General features: G+C 31.3%; 2 protein-coding genes across 2 annotated transcripts; both read left to right on the top strand.

Annotated features, from left to right (window-relative positions):
* Positions 1–763: 763 nt before the first annotated feature.
* Positions 764–1,384, top strand: LOC145630221 (defensin-like protein). Its single transcript, XM_081682472.1, has 2 exons — positions 764–969; positions 1,090–1,384. The coding sequence occupies exons 1-2, from the start codon at positions 906–908 to the stop codon at positions 1,257–1,259; spliced, it is 234 nt and encodes a 77-aa protein (XP_081538598.1). The 5' UTR covers positions 764–905; the 3' UTR covers positions 1,260–1,384.
* A 4,594-nt stretch (positions 1,385–5,978) lies between these two features.
* LOC145630219 (defensin-like protein) lies at positions 5,979–7,110 on the top strand. Its single transcript, XM_081682471.1, has 2 exons — positions 5,979–6,135; positions 6,690–7,110. The coding sequence occupies exons 1-2, from the start codon at positions 6,072–6,074 to the stop codon at positions 6,860–6,862; spliced, it is 237 nt and encodes a 78-aa protein (XP_081538597.1). The 5' UTR covers positions 5,979–6,071; the 3' UTR covers positions 6,863–7,110.
* Positions 7,111–20,244: the final 13,134 nt, after the last annotated feature.

The raw sequence follows: 20,244 nt of genomic DNA, 5'->3' as shown, positions 1-20,244 counted from the left end.
GTACCGTCATGTAATCCCACCGTGCCATTGGGTTGCCTTAGTCCTTGTAGGAGAATGATTTCGTACTCGTTTTGCACTCCGTATTATATAGTACTTACTCGTAATATTTATGGTACTTATTTAGTTTTGATTGGATTAAGTTGATAAGAAAAACATTGATGGTAGCCTCTTAATCAGTTATGGACTTAAGGGGCAAACTTAATGAATCATTTAGAAGAAAAAAAAAACATACGGAGTAAGAAGCAATTTCAATAGAAGGAAACGAAAATTATAACACTTTGATGTTTACAAGACTCATTAAGACCAATGAATTCAAGATCTCATATGTTGGAAAAAATATAAAATATTCTTATTAAGTTTAAAAGGTTAATAGAGTCCATAAATTCAAAGCATATACTACGCATAACATATTATATGTATGTATGTACGTACGTAAGTATACAAGTAAGATGAGCTGCAACATCAATATTTAATTCGAAATGGCATAGCCAAAGCTTAGACTAATATCATGAATGATTATGCTCTTTTAAAAAGTAGTGTGAAGTGTCGATTAAAATCAAACAATTTAGTAGTAATACAATCTTCTTTTAGCTAAAAACATTACAATAGGTGGGAATACAATCATGCAAACTAACGTGGATTTTTCTTTTGAGATTGAACTTTCTCTTTTAGTTCATGCACCCTGCTTTTTGTAACGTGTACATATTGATTCATTACATTTCCAGGTATTAATTAATATTCCTAAACTTCTTGTTAAAATTAAAATATACTCGGTTTTGCCTTTACCATTTGCTATATAAATGTACCATATATTATACACTATAATATATATATCATTATATCTGTGCTATTAAGGTCTTGACTAATTTTGATTTCAAGCATTAAGAAGAAGCTATCAAGCTAAGATGGCACGCCTTATTCGTGTATTTTCGGCTCTTATTTTGGTGATGCTTATGTTTACAGCTACAGGTAGGTTTGTTGATCTTAATTTATAAAATCGTTACCAAATTTTTAGGGTGTTTAATTTATATATGATCACAGTAATACGGAATTAATATTTAATACGTTGTTATTGTTGTGTATGAATAGAGCTAGGGCCAAATGTCGCGGAGGCTAGAACTTGCGAGACTAAAAGCCACAGGTTCAAGGGGCTATGTGGGAGGAAGTCTAACTGTGCTGCTATTTGCCAAGGTGAAGGCTTCCAGGGAGGCCACTGCCGAGGCTTCCGTCGTAGATGCTTCTGCACTAAACATTGCTAATTAATTATTTAGCATGCATATATACCAAAATAACCAAATACAGATGAGTACTCCATATAGATCACCATTTCATATATGTCACCTTGATAGTGTGTACTATATGTAATGAATATCACCTTTTTTCTTTTTTTCTTTTTTTTTTTTTTTTTTTCTTTTTTTTTTGAGTACATGTAATGAGTATTACCTTTCTGTATGGGGTTGTTTTGAATAATAATGTGGTTTTTTTTTAATCAAATGGAGTTATTTACTTACATTTATGTTATGTACTACAATGAATTTTTAACATTGTGAAAAGAAAGTTTAAGTAAAATCTGTCATACTCTTACCCTATTCAAAACATCACCTATGCCGGATATTGTGACACACTTATGCGCCAAATTCATGCTACTTGAACAAAATCTCTAAGTTCATGTATCTCACTTCGATCTCTTTGATAATAATAACAACCCTTACAAGTAGGAAAATGTTATACATAGCCCTTAGGGCTACATATAAGCATTAAATTTACACTTTACACTAGATGAAAAAAGTGTTTTGGCAGCGGTTCAAACCCGGTCTAAGGCACCGGTTTGAACTGCTGCCTATGTGGGGGGTGCCAAATACCCCCTTTTTAGCACCGGTTCAAAACCGGTGCCATATATCCAATTAGGCACCGGTTAACCGGTGCCAAAAATGAAGCAAAATATTTATTTCATTGGTTTTGGCACCGGTTAACCGGTGCCAAAACTGCCCATTTTTTTTTTTTTTTTTTTTTTTTTTTTTTTTTTTGCCTTTAAATCAACTAAAATAAATTAGAACAAGTGCAAAAGACAATAAAATATATCAATATATTAAACTGTTATTGTACAATACAAAAAAAAAATAAAAAAAATACAATGAATTATAATCATACAATAAAATTCAACGTTAAATTGATATTGAAAAATACAAATAAAAATTACAACATCAAAAACAATATTCCAAAATCAAAGTCTTGAATCCTTGTGCATCAATTAACACCTGCATCAATTAAAACCCAGAAATCAATAAAACTCACAAAAAAAAATGCAAAAAAAAAAAACCAGAAAACTCATGCATCATGTACGAACTCAAAAATCAAAATAATTTAATAAATAAATAACAAATAAAAAACCCAAAAAAATCGAAACACAATTAACCACAAAATTTTTGAATGTGTTTTAGATCCCAAAATTTTCGAAGATCAATTAACCCCAAAATTTCGAAAAGCAATTAAACCCCAAAATTTCGAAGATCAATTAACCCCAAAAATTTCGAAATCAATTATTCCCAAAATTTTTGAAATCAATTAAACTCAGAACCCAGAAAAATCAATTAAATGCAAAATTTTCGAAATCAATTAAACTCAGAACCCAGAAAATCAATTTCGAAAATCAATTAAACGCAAAAAAAAATTCAAAATCAATTTCGAAATCAATTAAACTCAGAACCCAGAAAAATCAATTAAAATTATTCCCAAAATTTTCGAAATCAATTAAACTCAGAACCCAAAAAAATCAATTAAAATTATTCCCAAAATTTTCGAAATCAATTAAACTCAGAACCCAGAAAAATCAATTAGAATTATTCCCAAAATTTTCGAAATCAATTAAACTCAGAACCCAGAAAAATCAATTTCGAAAATCAATTAAACGCAAAAAAAATTCAAAATCATCCCAGAAAATTCAAAAATCAATTAAACCCATCAATTTCGAACAATATTACAACAATCAAACCAAAAAAAATCAAGGCATTTACCAAAAATAATCACCCAGAAACCCTTACCTCGAATATTAAACCCAGAAACATGCAGGTGGCGGCGGTGGTTAGTAAACCCTTACCTCGAATAATAAACCCAGAAACATGTAGGTGGCGGCGGTGGTTAGTAGCGGTGGTGGGAAAAAGACAGAAGGGAGAAGAAAGGTCGGAGAAGAGGGGGGAAAGAAGAGGAGATCGAGATCGGACAGAGAAGGAGGACAATAGAGAAGAGATATGAGGTTTCGTTGTGGTCGGAGAGATCGAGAAGGAAGGATGATAGAGAAGAGAGGAGAGAGAAGGAGGAGAGAGAAGAGAGAGGCAGCTAATAATAAGAGAAATGAAGCTGAGTTCTCATTTAGGGTTAGGAATATAAAGAAGCTTGACCGATTTTTTTTTTTTAATCTAACAAGGGCACTGGTTCAATTGGCACCGGTTCAAGCCGGTGCCTTTTTTATTTTTGGCACCGGTTTAGGCCAAACCGGTGCCTTTTCTCATGTTCTAAAATCCCGCCCATTTCTAGACCAGTTTTGGCCACCGGTTTGGCCTGAACCGGTGCCATATGGAGGCTGCCTATTGCTATTTTTCTACTAGTGTTAAAATCGTAAAAAGTTAAGAAATCATCAAAATATAAACATTAATAACACTGATTTACGAGTGTTTTTGTCATGAATTCCTAATTTTATACAATTTCCAAAAAAAAAAACATAAAAGAATGAGAGTAATTAACAATGATGATGACTAATTTAAACAATCATGGATGTGGATTAATATTATTAGCTTAGCCAAAAATCTGATTTATTATATTCTTATAAATGTTACGGCTATTGAGCTAATAAATGTAACTCCAAAATCGAAATCACCCATATAAATTTCCAAATTGAAAATAAAAAATTCTTGATTAATTTGATCTAACGTATACAAGCATGAAGGCCAAAAATGAACTTGACCTAATTAATAAACTTGATATGATCAAGATGGCTGGAGTGAATCTATTATTTATGAAAAAGGAAAACGCGTACAATTAGTGTTTTACTTAGTTGTGACTCGGGCAAGTCCACCACAAAAGTTAAAAAGAATATGTATATATGTATAACTGTGATGGAACATGTCAAGATGACAACTTTGATATGTCCATACCATTAATTACTCTTAATCTTATCATAAAAACCCGCTATCCATATAGTATTATCACAAAATCATAGTGTTAATTATATACCTTAGTAAAATGTTATTAATAATTTAAATATTGACAAACGCTCTAAGTTAAATATTATACTACTCTATTAGATGAGGTAGAAATGAAGGAGTATTGTTTTCCACCCGCGACCCGCAATTTAAATATATATATTTTTTTTTAAGACACCCGCAACTTAAATTCTATCATGCATGTCAATTAATTCTTTCTCTGAATTATGATTGAAGACGTATGTACATAGTAATTATTACACTTAGAAATATGATGAATGATTCTCAAAACGTGTAGCACGTCAAACAGAAACAACTAGAAGGAAAAAAAAAAAAAAAAAAAGAAATTAGTTGGACATTATTGCTTTCATGCAAAAAGCTAAGAAATAAAAGATAAAATTTTCAAACTGGTAAATGATAGCCAAACACAAGACCTAACGTTAAATTTTTCGCAAAGTTTTATTTGTGGCAGGGTTTCTTCGTTAGTGTAATAGTGGTTACTTGGTCAATATTAAAGAGGTTACTTCGTCAGTAATATAAGGTTATTCGATTAGTGTCATAGGGATTACTTGTTCAGTTTTATAATATAAATTACTTTGTTTTTCTATAAGTGGTTACACGATGTGACTTGCGCACACAAGTTGGAACGTAAAATTTTTTACCTAAGATAATATACAAAAAATAAAAGATAATTAATTTGCATGAAAAAGGTGGCCCCACATGAAAGTAAAGCAAAGGAAAACCATAAAAAGAGAAGATACAAGATCGAGAAAATGCCCGATAATGTTGATGACAAGTAAGAAGATAAAAAGGCAAGAAAATAATAGTAACACTATACATATAGTAATGTCACTAATGTGCTAATGTCTAATGTAAGTGTAATTGTCATTTCAAAAGGAAATCAATGTTATGTTAGCCAACGCAAAAGAGAAAAGAGACCTACTCCACACATACATAATTATTTCATTTGAATCACTTATTTTGTTGATCTATGCTTTTTTCAAATCTTTATTTTCAGTAGCTTTTTCTAGATCTCGAACATGCTAGTAGCTAGGTTAGTATAATAATACTTTATTATATTATTTTTCTATGTTTTAAAATATATGCTAGTACGTTAGTATATATAATACATAATCCACTATTTTAACCAAACAAATTACTCACTGTACTACAATCCTTATTACGCAATTAAGTGTTTTATATGTGAAATGGTCGCACCATCATTAAACTAAATGTGCAACTGAACAATAAATAAGAATTTTTTTTTTTTTTTGGTGCACACAATAAATAAGAATATGTGTATAAGTCTATTGGTAAAGGATATTGAACTTCGAGCAATAATAATCTATGATGTAACTTCAATTACACCGATTACAAAGTAAAACAAATAAAATCATCATTCAAATTTATTTTATACCGAATAAGTAATTTGTACACTGATTTTAATGGTTATGAGAGGTGAACATCCTGAACCATATACTCACTTGAGATCTACTATAATAATAATAATAATAATAATAATAATAATAATAATAATAATAATAATAATAATAATAATAAAGGATAATTTGTTTTTTTTTTATCCACCCGATATGATTCACCCTTTGGGCTAATCCGAATTCGGGCCGAGAATCAGTTCTGGATGGTTAGGTTTCAATCTTTTTTCAATTGTTGTTGCGGAAGATCAAACACGGGTCCTTCCTACCAAATATATTCTCAATCACCAATTCACCAACATCCAATTGATTATAATAAAGGATAGCTCTGGCTATATAAAGAGGTGCTTAGTGTAGTGATAGTAGTGTGCCACAAAATCTACCCTTGTATTTTTAATTCAAGTGTAGTGAGAGAAAGAAAGAGAGGGAAACTAAAATGGAGCGGTCCTCACGTGTGTTTTCAGTTGTTCTTCTCATGCTTCTGCTTGTGATTTCCACAGGTTTATATTCTCTTACGATTAATTCATTCTATTTCAATTAATTTATAACCCTAGCTACTCAATTATTTTTTGTTGTTTGCTTGAGTTTGAATACTTAGTATGTAATAATTAAATTTCATTCTCAATATATGAAATACATGCATAGAATATGTAGTCATTGAAAAGTCTTACATGCTAAGTTATGCTAAGTATATACTAGCTCCGTAATAATAACTTGATCTTAATATTAAGCTACTATACCATCTAATGTGACAACTATAAATAAACGAGTCTCAACAATATGGTCGGATTCAATTTTATAACTCTAGATCTTATTTTAATTCCTAGCTATAAATAAATCTCCTACTAATAAACTTGTAAAAAGAGATCGGACAAAAGAGTTAGATGTACTCAACTTTGTTCTAGTAAAAGTATTACTTTATTTTTGTTCAAATTTCTAATATTTTATTTTTCTTACCTTTTAAAAAAATTCTAATTAGTACTTGTGATGCAATAATAATGTTAGCCAAATTAAGTATACGTGTGATATTTAATGTGCAATTTATCAAATACAGATATTGGTGCAAAGGTGGCAGAAGCAAGATACTGCGAGTCAGCAAGTTACAGGTTCAGGGGACTATGTGTTAGCAGGAGAAACTGTGCTAATATTTGCAAAACTGAGGGTTTTCCCGGTGGCCGTTGCCGTGGCTTCCGCCGCCGTTGTTTCTGTTACAAACCTTGCGCCTAATAAGTATCGATCGTGCTCCGGTCCGATCCGATCTGATCCGGTTTCTTTGAGTGCTAGCTAGTTAGCTAGAACTCATGACATTGAAGTACCTTTGTGTTTATGCAATGTGTTCTAATTGTTGTTTTAAGCAACATGTATGAGCTAGTAATGTTGTTCTTTGTGTGTCATCTTTTATAAGATGCGTATGTTGTTACTATCCTAAGCTAATGTTTCTACAGAGTAATTAATGTTACATCTGTTCCTTTTCGTTTATCTGATTTATTTACATTTCTTTTAAGTTTATAATGCACATCGTATATTTAATTACAATTTTTTAAACCATCGTGCACGTACATATACTGTACGTACAGTAATTAACACAAAAGGATTATGTTTTGAATTCATAATTTACATGGAGATATATCATAAATATATCATAAGATCTCATGTAGTGTTGGGTATTACTTATATATTAATTAATGAATATATATGGACATATGGACAAACTTGTCCCTCTTCAAATGAAATATTCTAAGTGAAATGTGCAAAAAGAATGAAGGTGTTTAATTAAGGTTTTACTTTCATGCCTCTTCAAATGGGATATTCTAAATGAAGTGAGCAAAAAGAATGAAGGTGTTTAATTAAGGTTCTACTTTCATGTATATGTAAAAGGAATATCTTAAGCTATTCTTATAAACTTTTGAGTCAGATTTCCACTTCTTCAATAATTTTATCAAAAATAGTACTCGTAGTCGTTGCAGAAGAGAATAATAGAGTAGTACTCGTATAATTTTGCTTTGGTCAGAATAACGTTGCGATTTTCTGACAGTTTCCTAAAGTATACGGCAATATAGACAATCATCTGAATCATGTACGTAATCAAATAAATTGATTTTTTTTTTTAATTAGTTAATACTATAACTACCACACGTCTAGAGCAGAATAACGCATCATGCATGCACCGACCAAATTTAAGAGGTACATAAATACATAATACATATGTACTCAATATTAGTGAAAATTCTACTTCGTATAACATTATTTGATACAATAACTTTTTGGTGCAACATGTCACACCATGTGGCAAGAGGTTATCCGAGTTTTTTGGTTAGGGGTTATCTGAGTTTTTCAGTTAGAGGTTACTTGAGTTTTTCGGTCAAAGGGTTATTTGAGTTATTCGGTCAGGATTATTCAAGGGGTTCACTCGGTTAAGGGTTACTTAGTCAGGGGTTATTCGAGTTTCTCAGTCAGGCCGCATGCAAAAAGTTATAACTCTGAGAAACCATTGACCGAGAAATTCGAGTAACCCCGGCAACTCGAGTAACCCATGACCGAGAAACTCGAGTAACCCCTGAACGAGCGAGAAACTCAAGTAATCCCTGACCAAGAAACTCAAGTACGTAACCCCTGACTGAGAAACTCAAGTAACCCCTACCGCACGGTACAATAGGCCGCATATAAAAATTTGTGTATTTTATTGGATTAAAATTTTTAAAATTTATATTTGTATTGTAGATATTAGAATACTAATTGTGTCTATTATGTAGTGTGAAAAAATGAATCCATGAGTATTGTTTATCTTTAAAATGATAGGGCAGTCATATTTCAATGGAGAAACATCCACTATGAAGTATATATGTACTTCCTCCGTTTTTAAATACCTGTTCCAATTTCCTTTTGCGACTGTTTTAAAATACTTGCTCAATTATTTGGAAAACTTTAATAATATAATTCATTTCTTTCAACTAGTGGGGCCCAATTTTATTACTTTTAGATTATCTCTCATTTACTTTGCCTTCCACTAACACCACTACCTTTATATTTTATTTCTTTATACAATTCCACCTAAAACTCCACACGTAAAGAAATGAAGCAAGTATTTAAAAACAGATGGAGTATCAATGTATGTATCAGATTTATACCTTTTTCGTCCCTTTGTATTTAATTTATTTTAAATCATAGCATTATTAAAAATTGTATGAACAAGTGAAAGAAGATTTATTATTTAAAATGTGTGGGGAGTATATAAAGGAGAGAGAAATATATAACTATAACTTGTGAGGATCATTTAGCTAAAATGAAAATGTGATATTCTTTTACCTTGTTAAATTAGAGACAAATTACGAATATATTCTCTGTATTCACATTAAACTCCATGACCAGGCCACAATACAAGAATATACTTCGTAGGAGTATAAAGCTAGGATAACAACACCCAAAAGTTTCCACAATATTTTATCATATCTTTTTACAAGATATACTACCTAAATTAATCACAATAATATCACAATATATCCTAGAGTATTTAGAATATCTCTAATACCCCCTCAAGTTGGAGCATACGGATCATAGGTGCCCAACTTCGTATGCTCCAACTTGCTGAGTAAAAAAATCAAACTTGACTTTTCTCAAAGCCTTCGTGAAAATATCAGCTAACTGAAGCGATGTAGGCACATATGATGGTTTTATGAGACCATTTGTAATAGCATCGCTTACATCTCCAATATACCTAGCTTAAAGAAGACTCAGAAATTAAAAGACGACGATTATTATTAAGAAATTGTTACAGTAATACCAGCAATTAATATATTAAGGATTTTAGTACAGTACATTATTAAGGAAGATTAATCTTAGATAGATTTACAATCTAAGGCCATCCTGTATCACCACCGCCAAATGAATAAAGAATATCGTAAAGATGACAGTATTACGATTATACCTGAGTTACACCCTAGAAATGATGGGTCTAGTTTCAAACTTCATCTTTTCCAAAACTATCCTAAATTGATTCCCTGATTCATATGACATTGTCGATCATTAACCATTAGATAATCACGTGTAACGCAACATCGATCCTTTTTTTAGTTTTATTTTACCTTATGATGAGTATTAAGAATTTAATACCTATTATACTATTTTTAAAAATTTGTATGCAAGTAGTTATATGATACGGCGGGGGTTATTTGTATGATGTTATTAGTGTTACTGGTTTGGTATGGGGTTTGGTCTGGGATTACTTGTAAAGTTGTAATTGTTACACTTACAAATAACCCATGACAAAATCAATAATAATAACACTCTACAGGTAAACCCTGCCACTCCATGTGGTCTGTCACCCTAGAAAAACCTCTGTATATTATTATATATTATAGTTTTTTTAAAAAATATATTATTAAATATTGTACAAAATACTATTTACGATAAGCAATTCTAGATGAAGACGTACAATAAAAATAGGTTATACGGAGTATTTAATTGTTTTATCATATACCTTACAACCTTAGTTACGTTCCGTGTTCTCTTTTACAAAACCTATGAATGTACTTCGAATAAAATGTCAACTATTATGTCCAAGGTTGACTAATTTTATTGCTTAAATTCTAGTGCGTATACGCTTATTTTTTTTTTTATTTTTTTTTATTTTTTTTGTTTTTCATCTTGGTGATGTTCTTCAACATATAAATTCGATCTAATTTAAGTTCGAAATCCTGATTTTCATTGTGCGATGTATTCATTTGGATCATTATAGCAAGGAATTTTGAAGAGCAATTATACAAGGTCAACTCTTGTGGTAAACTCACTCTCCTTTTACAATTGTAGAGAGTTCTTAATAATCGGTAGCATGTCTTCAATTCAACACACTAGCATGTCTAATTTCTAAATAACACATGTATATTCTATAACCAAATTAAATAATTATACTTCGTATATTTTTTGGTTTTTTTGTTTGTTTATATTGTTTTTATACATGTATTTGTATTCTTTTAACTCACGAATTTTCTTTTTAAAAAATCACAAAAGCTAATAAATCAAACAAATTTCGAATTATAATTTATAAAACCGTAATTTAAAAATTGACTTTTTTATTTTAGACTTTTACAACACAGTAATGGTATCAACAAGCAATTTAGTTGTTATATGTGTCGCGGTAGCATTAGTTGTAATTCCGTTAATCATCTTTCTATATTGTTATTTTGAAGAATTATGTGTGACATTAAGAGGAAGAGGGATTGGATATTATCAAGATGAGGAGAGTATCCTTCATAGAATCCGATCCCCGGTAAATCCATTTCATGAATTGAGTTATGATTTCGATGATCGGATCCAACCCGACCCAAGAACTCGTAAAGAGCAATTAAGATCCAACATTACATTAAGAGGCCTTGATCAGCCCACTATAGATTTTTACCCGATTGGCCCATTTGGAGTGAGAGTACCCGAGGAGAATAGTGATGCGGATAATTGTGCAATATGCTTGGAGAAATACTCTCGTGACGACGTCGTAAAGCGGTTGCCTTGTACATATCTGTTTCATGTTAAGTGTATCGATCGATGGCTTCGACAACAGGCCCAATGTCCTATTTGTAAAATGATTTTTACGTGTTAAATATGAAGTATGGAGTATATTGTATCATATTCAACTAGCCTTTTGGCCCGTTCGATGCACGGGTTCTTATCTAGGTTATTTCATATGTAGGTATGTTTTTCAATAGTTGAAACTTTTGATATGAAATACGAAGTAATTGTTTATTGCTAAAACTTAAAAGTAAAAAAAAAAATGAGGGTAGAACTGTGGAAAAAGATAAAGGAATTTAAATACGTATATATACATGGAGATTGTAGGATATGAAATGACATATTGGTTTAAGTTATATTTTAAGTTTATTAGTTGAAAAGACAATTTTTATACAATTCAATTCATATGTTTATTTGATGTATATTAATTGGTTCAACTTTATTTTATTATGATGGAAATGAAACACTTCATTTTCTTAATTGAATTTGCAAGTTATAGAATGTATAAAGACTTAAACAAAAAGATCAAAAGGGGTGACATGTGTCAGATGTGGTAGTGAGTGACTTTTAATGACATGTGTCATATGAAAAATTATGGTTTGTGTTTTTAAATACTAAGTATAGATATAGATATAGATAGATTAGTATTTAATCGAACTTGTGATTTTATGGTTGCCATGTACAGGGCCGTTCGTTTATGAGATTTCGGGGGCCCAAGGGCGAAAGAATAAATCGGGGTCCTATAATATGTAATATTTTTTTGTTGATATTAATGAGAATTTTTTAAATATACTTTAATATGAACAAATTATCAGTCTTTAAAAAAAAAGTTTTACCGCAAATAATCTAGTTATATATATATATATATATATATATATATATATACTTTTTTTTTTTTTAATTTTTCTTATATGTATAATCAATTTATCATATATTGATCATAATGCTTCTTTTACAATTTTTTTTTATTTTTATTTATTTATTATTATTTTTTTTAAATACTATGTAGTTGTCACAATAGTATATAAGTATTATTTTTTACATTGAGTTCAATTTATTATAAGCTTTTATTTATTTATTTATATATAAATAAAAGCTTATAATTTTATATGTATATTAAAGCTGGAAAAAGAAATTGGAGCTCATGGTAGTCGAACCACTGACTCTTGTGACACATTAAAGCTTAACAACTTAACTTAACCACTATGTTACAGAGTTACTAATGTTGATATTTGCATCTATAAATTTTATATAGCTTTCGCCAGTACTTAAAGCTGAAAATGGGGCCCTCTCTTTTCGTGGGCCCTGGGCGGGTGCCCCGACTGCCCCGCCTCAGCGACGGGCCTGGCCATGTACATACGTATTTCAAATTTCTATTGTAGATACAACAATTATATGCACGATATAGTCATATAGATGAATAAATGTATGTTTAGTGGAATAGTGTTGGATTGGAATCGAACCACATAGACGTCAATTTTCACAATGAAGCTGAGGGTGGATTAGTTCCAAAGAAGAATGGTTTTAATATAAAACAAATCCACTTGAAATGTTGTTGAACTAGTAGATTTCTTAATTATGTATTAGCTAGAAACCTCAATTTGGCCACTCGTCTAAGGATAATTAGTCAAGCCATTCTACCAAGTTACATTATATTTGTAGTAGATATTGTTTCCGTTTACTAGTGTAAAATGTGTTCTTAGTTCTTTACCTATGTGCCGTACGTGGTTATGCATATGTATCATATTATGATATTCTCCCCCTAATATTAATTATCGTATTTATAGGACAAATTAGATTAAAATGACTATGAATAGAGCAATTGGATCTAGACAACGACATGCAACAACTTTGTTAATAATTAATATACCAAGAAATTTGATTGATTATTACATAATAACCGACTAATATCTACTATTGTGTGCCACGTGTGGTACCACCCTCCCATGCAAAGGCTCAATGTCCATGTTAGCTATAATTTTCAAAAGTATAGTAATTACTACTAAGGAGTACAAGGTTTTGAACACATAATTTATAAAATAAAAAATAAAAACATAGTCATTAATCCAACTCATCATCGATGTCAAATGGTTTAAAATAAAAAACAATAAAGTCTTATGATTAGATGTTCTTACAATATTTGCTATGGAACACTTCATAGTTAATTATACCTACACCACATCTACAATAATAACAAGCTTAAGAAAGTATTTTATATTTTTTTACCTTCTTACGATTATGATATATTTATAAAAGTTTTCGATTGTTGTCATGCAATTACTGATCACATTATAACTTCGAAATTTTCTCATATACAAAAATCATAAAAAATAACAACTTGGGACACTACCTGAGTTACACACTACTTTAGCTCCTAAAATGTCAAATGCAATCGTTTTCTTGATCAAATAATCAGTCATCAGGCCATTATTTGTGACCCTTCAATACTACTAGTATAATAGTTGAGATCCAATTTTATCTTCTTAGCTATTACAAGTACATTTTTATTTTTTTGTTCTTTCCAACGAAATTGAACAAGTCTCATTGCTATACCCATTATTATTTATAATCAAAATGAACCTGTTTGTTTCACAATAAGAAGATTTGTTATACTTGTGCTTTTCTCTTCCGTATTACCCAAACCACGTATGTTTCTATCTTATGCTCTCTATATGATTTTTAGACTAAATATATAGTAAATATTCATACAATTGATGGTTTCAAATACTATAGTGTTATCATGCATTCAATTTCAAGATAATTAATCTGCACTTGCATTTGTGAAAAGCTTTTTTGATGCAATTATTTTTTTTTGGTTTCTCTAAATCAAAAGCATTCATTTGCGTATTGAACTTGTTTGTTGCAAATTAAAACTGTATTTGAATTTTGAATAAAAATCAATTGAACTTTTTATCATCTAGTGATCGATGTTTTCCACCTATGACATATGAATTGGTTAGCCAAAATATTCTTAGATCTATTTTAAAAGTTGTTACAACATATGCATATTGGTAAATAGGAAATTTGTGTGTGAAACAACCACAAAGTGAAAAAAATAAAATAAAATAAAATAGTTCTGTATAAGGAAATGGTGCAATCTATACTTAGGGGTTGTTTGGTTGACAATGTAAAATGGGGGAAGTGAAAATTCATGGGATTTGAGAAATTGAGGAGTTGTTTGGTTGACACAAAAAAAGCAAAAATGAGGGAAGTGAAAATTCATGGGAATTTCAACTTCCTACAAAACAAGGGAAATAAATTACCTAGTCCCCCCTAGGTCAATCAAAATTCATGGGATTTCTAAATTCCCACATTGCCAACCAAACAAATTTAGGAAATTCCTAGGAATTTCATGAGGGAAATAACTTCCCATGAAATACAATTTCCTATGGGAATTTAATTCCCATGTCAACCAAACAAGGCCTCAGTATTTAAAAAAGCAAACCAAAAAAGACATATGTCATCTTTCTATTACACTTCTCTATTATTTTCTTCAACTCAATGTGCCACATGTCGTTTTATATTTTTTATTTTTAATTATACAATTCTTCTTAACTCTTTCATCTTCATCTCCCCTCTTTAATTCAACCTTTTTATTTTCTCTCTTTGATTTTAGTCCCTCCATCTTCTTTCTATTAAGTCTCATTTTAAATTAAAGTCCCAAGATTTTTATTTATTTAATTATGTTTTCAGTTACATATTACACTTATAATTATTTATTGGTATTTCCTCACTCATCTCTCAATGCAATTTTCTATGAACAAGTCGTGCATTGCAGGGCCAGAAGGCTAGTTGTGTATAATTTAGAAATCAAGCTTTCTCGGTTCTGCTAGTTATTAGACAATTTACATAAGAGTATGATTTAAACTTAACAATCTAATTTATTGAACAAGTAGAAACTTGTACAAAAAATATATCTTGCCATAAGCCCATAACAATGTTCCTGATCATATAATTTAAACTTAAAAAAATAAAAACCTAATTTATTGAACAAGTATACGTAGAAACTTGTACAAAAAAGTATATCTTGCCATAACAATGTTCCTGATCAAATGATCACATAACACTTGTTTTTTCTTAATAGGGTAATCGCGATTAAAATAGATAAACCTATTTAGAAGTCAACCCTTGTTTTCGAGCATTCCCTTTCTGAAGGACAAACAGACAAGGTCGCAAAGTTCTGCATTTATCTAATCAACAAAATCCTCACCGAAAACATGTTTTCCTGGGAACATGCAATGGTTAGTTGATTCCCTATGTTCTTTTCCCTTGTTTTCAGAGCTCTATACTATTTTGATGATAGAATTTTTTTTTTTTTTTTTTTTTTTTTGAGGGGTTGTTTCTTTGTTGGATTAATACTTCTTCTTTCTATTCCAGTGCTTGAGGATTTACTTTCAAATTGTTTCTTTGGTGCAAATGGAGATGTTATCACTTACATTCAGCCAAGCATTTAATTTCAAGACTTTGCGAAAATTAATCTGAAGTTTAAGACTGGTGATGACGAACCCATTTTTAACCTCATTCCTGTCCTTGGCTCTGGGAGGTCGGCTGCATCTATGGATGCAGTTTTGACATGTGAATTGTTAGCTCAGAAGCCTTCATCTTAGAATGCATTATTTAATGGGCGTAGATTACTTGAAGTTGAAATTTCCTAACTTATCAATTATTGTAAATGAGGTATAGCCTTTTTTACATTTTTGTTTCCTGAACTATGCTTATATCGTTATATAACCAGGTTTCAAATACTCTCTTTGTTTCTTTAAATAAAGTTTGCATAATTTATGGTCAATGTTTTGAATTATGACTGATGAAAATGCAATTGGACACTATTTTACGAGAACAGGTGTTGAACACGGACACGGGCACGTGTCTAAGTGTGCAATCTGACAAACTCTAAAGTTTTAGGATATGGAAATTTGTCTAATATTGGCACAGGTGCACTCTCCTTCGGTCCTTCTCTCTATCTGCATAGGATCAATTTATCCCTTTAACTTAGTGCTTCTCCTCTCTTGAAGTGTCTGAGTGCACAGTTTAGGATCAAACATATTTTGTGTCGGTATCTTTGAGATTTTAGCTGTGTCCGATTAACTTAGATTTGGACAATCTTTGAATGACGGAGTATAATAGCGTTTCCAATGGTTTACAAAAACGATCTGCTTGCAAATTAAATTAAATTGTACATGCTTACCATTAGAGTGGCAATATTGATGTAGCTTCATCAAGCAACGTTGCTCAGACAAGCTGTGTTGCTTGATTTTTCAAAGAACACTTCATCAACTTAATATGAAATGTGTATAATTAAAACTATTTAATTAATTATTTATTTTTCAAGCTATTACGTTCTTTTTCTCACCATTGGAGCATTTTGTAGCTTAATAATATACTAGCTCAAAATTTTAGCTTACTGTTGAAGATGCTATAATAGTAATGAGCGCGAAACACGCCGCTTGTGTCTGAGGCCTTGATTTAGTAATGCCCCAGGTCCACAGTTTCCCAACAGCATTTTGTAGCTAAATACTTCCTCCGTTCTATTAATATTGCAACAATGGACTTTTTACACTATTCATCAGTCTTGTTTGACCATGTAATATGATTTATACGTTAAGCAAAATATAGTCATGTGGGATCTTGTTAGATTCGTCTTATAAAATACTTTCACAATATTAACTTTTTATAATTTTTACACTTACACAATGATAGATATTTAGCATATAAAATGTGCTTTGGGATGCGTAATTTTATCCTTGTTACAATATTAATAGAACAGAGGAAGTAATATACTAGCTTAAAATTTTAGCTTACTATTGAAGATGCTCTAATATTAATAAACGTGAAACTCGCCGCTTGTGTATGTGGCCTTGATTCAGTAATGCCCCAGGTCCACAGTTTCCCAACAAATGTTCTTCAAGTGGGCTTGTCGCCTTGTCTTTCTCAGGCCCACTGTTGTAATGTAAGTACTCATTTGGATTTGGGACGACCAATTTAAGTGCAACCCAATCATTGTACCACTGACTTTATTTTGCTCTGTTTTTATTCAGATCCCGTGTCACACGTTATTTTTTATTTTTTAATTTTTATTTAAATGTGATTAGAATCGATCCCACGACCTCTTGAAATCGGGAGGAGAGCTCTAAACTCTTGAGCTATTCCTCACTCTTACTTTTTGCATGTAATAGAATCGATCCCACGACCTCTAGACTCTTGCCTTTTGGAGTAGATCAAGTTTGGGTTAATCACTACCCAAATGAGGTTGCTCCCTATGTACACTCGGACACGTTGTCCATTGATTAATAAATTTGCTCGATGCGTTTTCCTCAAAAAAAAAAAATAAAAAAAAAAAATAAAATAATGTGGACTCTTTAAACTCTTTTGATACACACTTAGGTTGTTTTTACCTACTAGGCTACTACGTATAAATTTGCGTGGACTCATTTTTCATCATACTTCATATTCCCTCCATCCCTTAAATGATGTTTTTATATTCAATATCCATAATTTTACAATACACACATTTATTATACTGTAGTTGAAATTTAAACGAGTAGACAATAAGATATTAGGTGTCTTCCATAACTAAATCAAAATTATTAATACTTGTATTTTTTTTATTTTTTGTTTTCGAATCAAACCAATTCATCACTGTAATAGAAAGTCATTCGGTATTCATAAATGAAATTGAAATTTGCAAAATATAACAAAAACCTACGACTTCACTATAGGGAGACAACGAACTGGACGAACATAATTACGTGTGTATATTTATTGGAACCTAAATGTAAAATAAAAAAAAAACGCAGGAAAAAGAGTCAGAAATAGTTTAATTTCTAAAAGTAGACTATCTTGATCTTAAATGACCAAAATTTTTTTTTTTTAAAAAAAACCCTAGAAGAGAGAAGAGAAGGAATTCGAAAATTAGACTATTTTCGTCCTAAACGACCAATGACCAATAATTTAGAAACCCCTAGAAGAAAGGAGATGAGGGATCAAATAAGCAATTCGAAAAAATTAGACTATTTTCATCCTGAATAGCCAATGTATATGTATGTTAAACTCATTGTAACCCACTTGTGAGTGTTCCATGTCAGAGAAAGAGAAGATATGCTTCTACTTTATAAGATAGAGAATTACTCTTATTATTGTCAATTGGTTTTAGTATGAGATGTTCTTAACCTTGTTTGTGGAATAAACTTTCCTCCTTATTTGGGTTGCCCAGGTCCATTTCGTATTTTCTAAAAATTTAACATGGTATCATAGGCTTGGCTCACAAATGAGGGGGGGGGTGTTGAAATCCATTATTGCGAGTGTCCCACATTGAAAAAAGAAGAGAGATGGTTCCACTTTTATATCCTCAAAAGTTAACATAAATAAAAATATGCTGCATTCGTTTTATTATGTACTATAAATATAAGTTCGTCATTGGTAAGGTAGAAGTAACAAAGCAAAAGATGTACTATAAATATAAGTTCGTCATTGGTAAGGTAGAAGTAACAAAGCAAAAGATAATGGAGTTGCAAGTAGAAATATTATCAAGGGAAACAATAAAACCAGCAATTTCAACTCCTGCTCATCTCAAACACCACAAATTATCTCTACTAGACCAACTTTGCCCATTATGTTATGCGGTAACCAATACATGTTATGCTCCTCCTAATAAGATACGTAATGGAGATAATATCACCATTATGTCCAATAATGATACTTTTGTTGCGCTAAAAGAGTCTCTAACCAAAGCATTGACTCTATACTACCCTCTTGCCGGTAGGCTCGCTCTCGATGAGTCTTCCATCAACTGCAACGACGAAGGCATACACCTTTGTCGAAGCTCGTTGTGATTGCAGTCTCTCAGCCTTCCTCCACGCTCAAAACCGTGCTGACTTTGTTTGGCGTTTCGTACCTAGCATCATCATTCCGCCTTCCGCTGAACTATGTCCGCAAACTAATTCCAGGTTAGTTTGTGGGTTCGTTTCAATTTTTCATGTTTTTTTTGGTTAGGCCTTATTAGCTTAGTTGTGCTAACGAGCCGAGATTCGGTCAAAACTCGGTATAGTTAGTCTTGGCTCGAGCGGGCTTGACTTGGACTCAAGTTTGGCCCGAAATCTTGGCTCGGCTTGAAAGTTAAAAGGTTTTTTTTTTTTTCACGAAAAAAGTTCAAATTTTTGAACATGCTTAATTTTTTTTTAAATATTTAGGATTTAGGATCTAAAATCAATCTTTAAATTTATATTATATTTTTACGTTCACACTAAGTGTTGGAGATTTCGTTTATGATAAGGAAAAAATCCCACATCAAAAGATAGGAATAAGCTAGAGAGAGAATTTAAGATTTACAAATGCAAAATTTGATTGTCGTATAATTGTCCTTGAAAATAATTATGGGTTACAATGGGCTTTTGATTGCGGGATTCGTTCGCTAACAATTTTTACAGATTCCTATAATCTTGTCTCCCTTCTTAGGGGGGAGGGTCATGGTAACATTGCTTACCTTTGGCTCATTCGGAAGATTAAACTTATTGGCTCTACCTTTCAATTTTGCTGCATTCACAAGGCAGATCGTCAACGCGTGCATCGAGCTCATCAAATAGCTGGGGAAGCGTCGGTTAATTTTATTTGCTTTAATATTAATATGTAATCTGTTTGTATCCTTTGTCAAAAAAAAAAAAAAAAAAAAATAATTGTCCTTGAAACAATGGCTATGAGCACCATTTGGACCATTTTGGGCTTGACAATGTTTGATTGAGCTGGCTTCAAGCCGTGCTTAATTTTCCAGGTTCATTGAATTTGAGCTCGAGCCGAGCCTACCTAGGATTGATCGGTCTCGTCTCGTTCATTAAACACCCCTACACCCTAACTTAAAATGTACTGATTGGAGCTGAAATGAACTTAACAAAATCAAAGTTTAAAAGCTAATGTAATTGAGAAAGTGAAGCTCATTTGAACAGCAAGCTAGCTAGTAGCATTGGATCACAAACTTATTACAAATAGAATAAACTCGAAAGTCAAAATTTTATATGGCATGCATATATAGTGATCTAACACCATTAAAGATGAATGAAAAATGAACGGAATAGAGTAAAAAGTCAAATTGCATCTATTATTATTAAAAAAAA

Source organism: Chenopodium album, chromosome 5, assembly GCF_948465745.1.
Source record: "Chenopodium album chromosome 5, dcCheAlbu1.1, whole genome shotgun sequence".
Lineage (NCBI taxonomy): Eukaryota > Viridiplantae > Streptophyta > Magnoliopsida > Caryophyllales > Amaranthaceae > Chenopodium > Chenopodium album.
The sequence above is the reverse complement of the archived record's forward strand: the minus strand, read 5'-3'. Positions and strand labels throughout refer to the sequence as shown.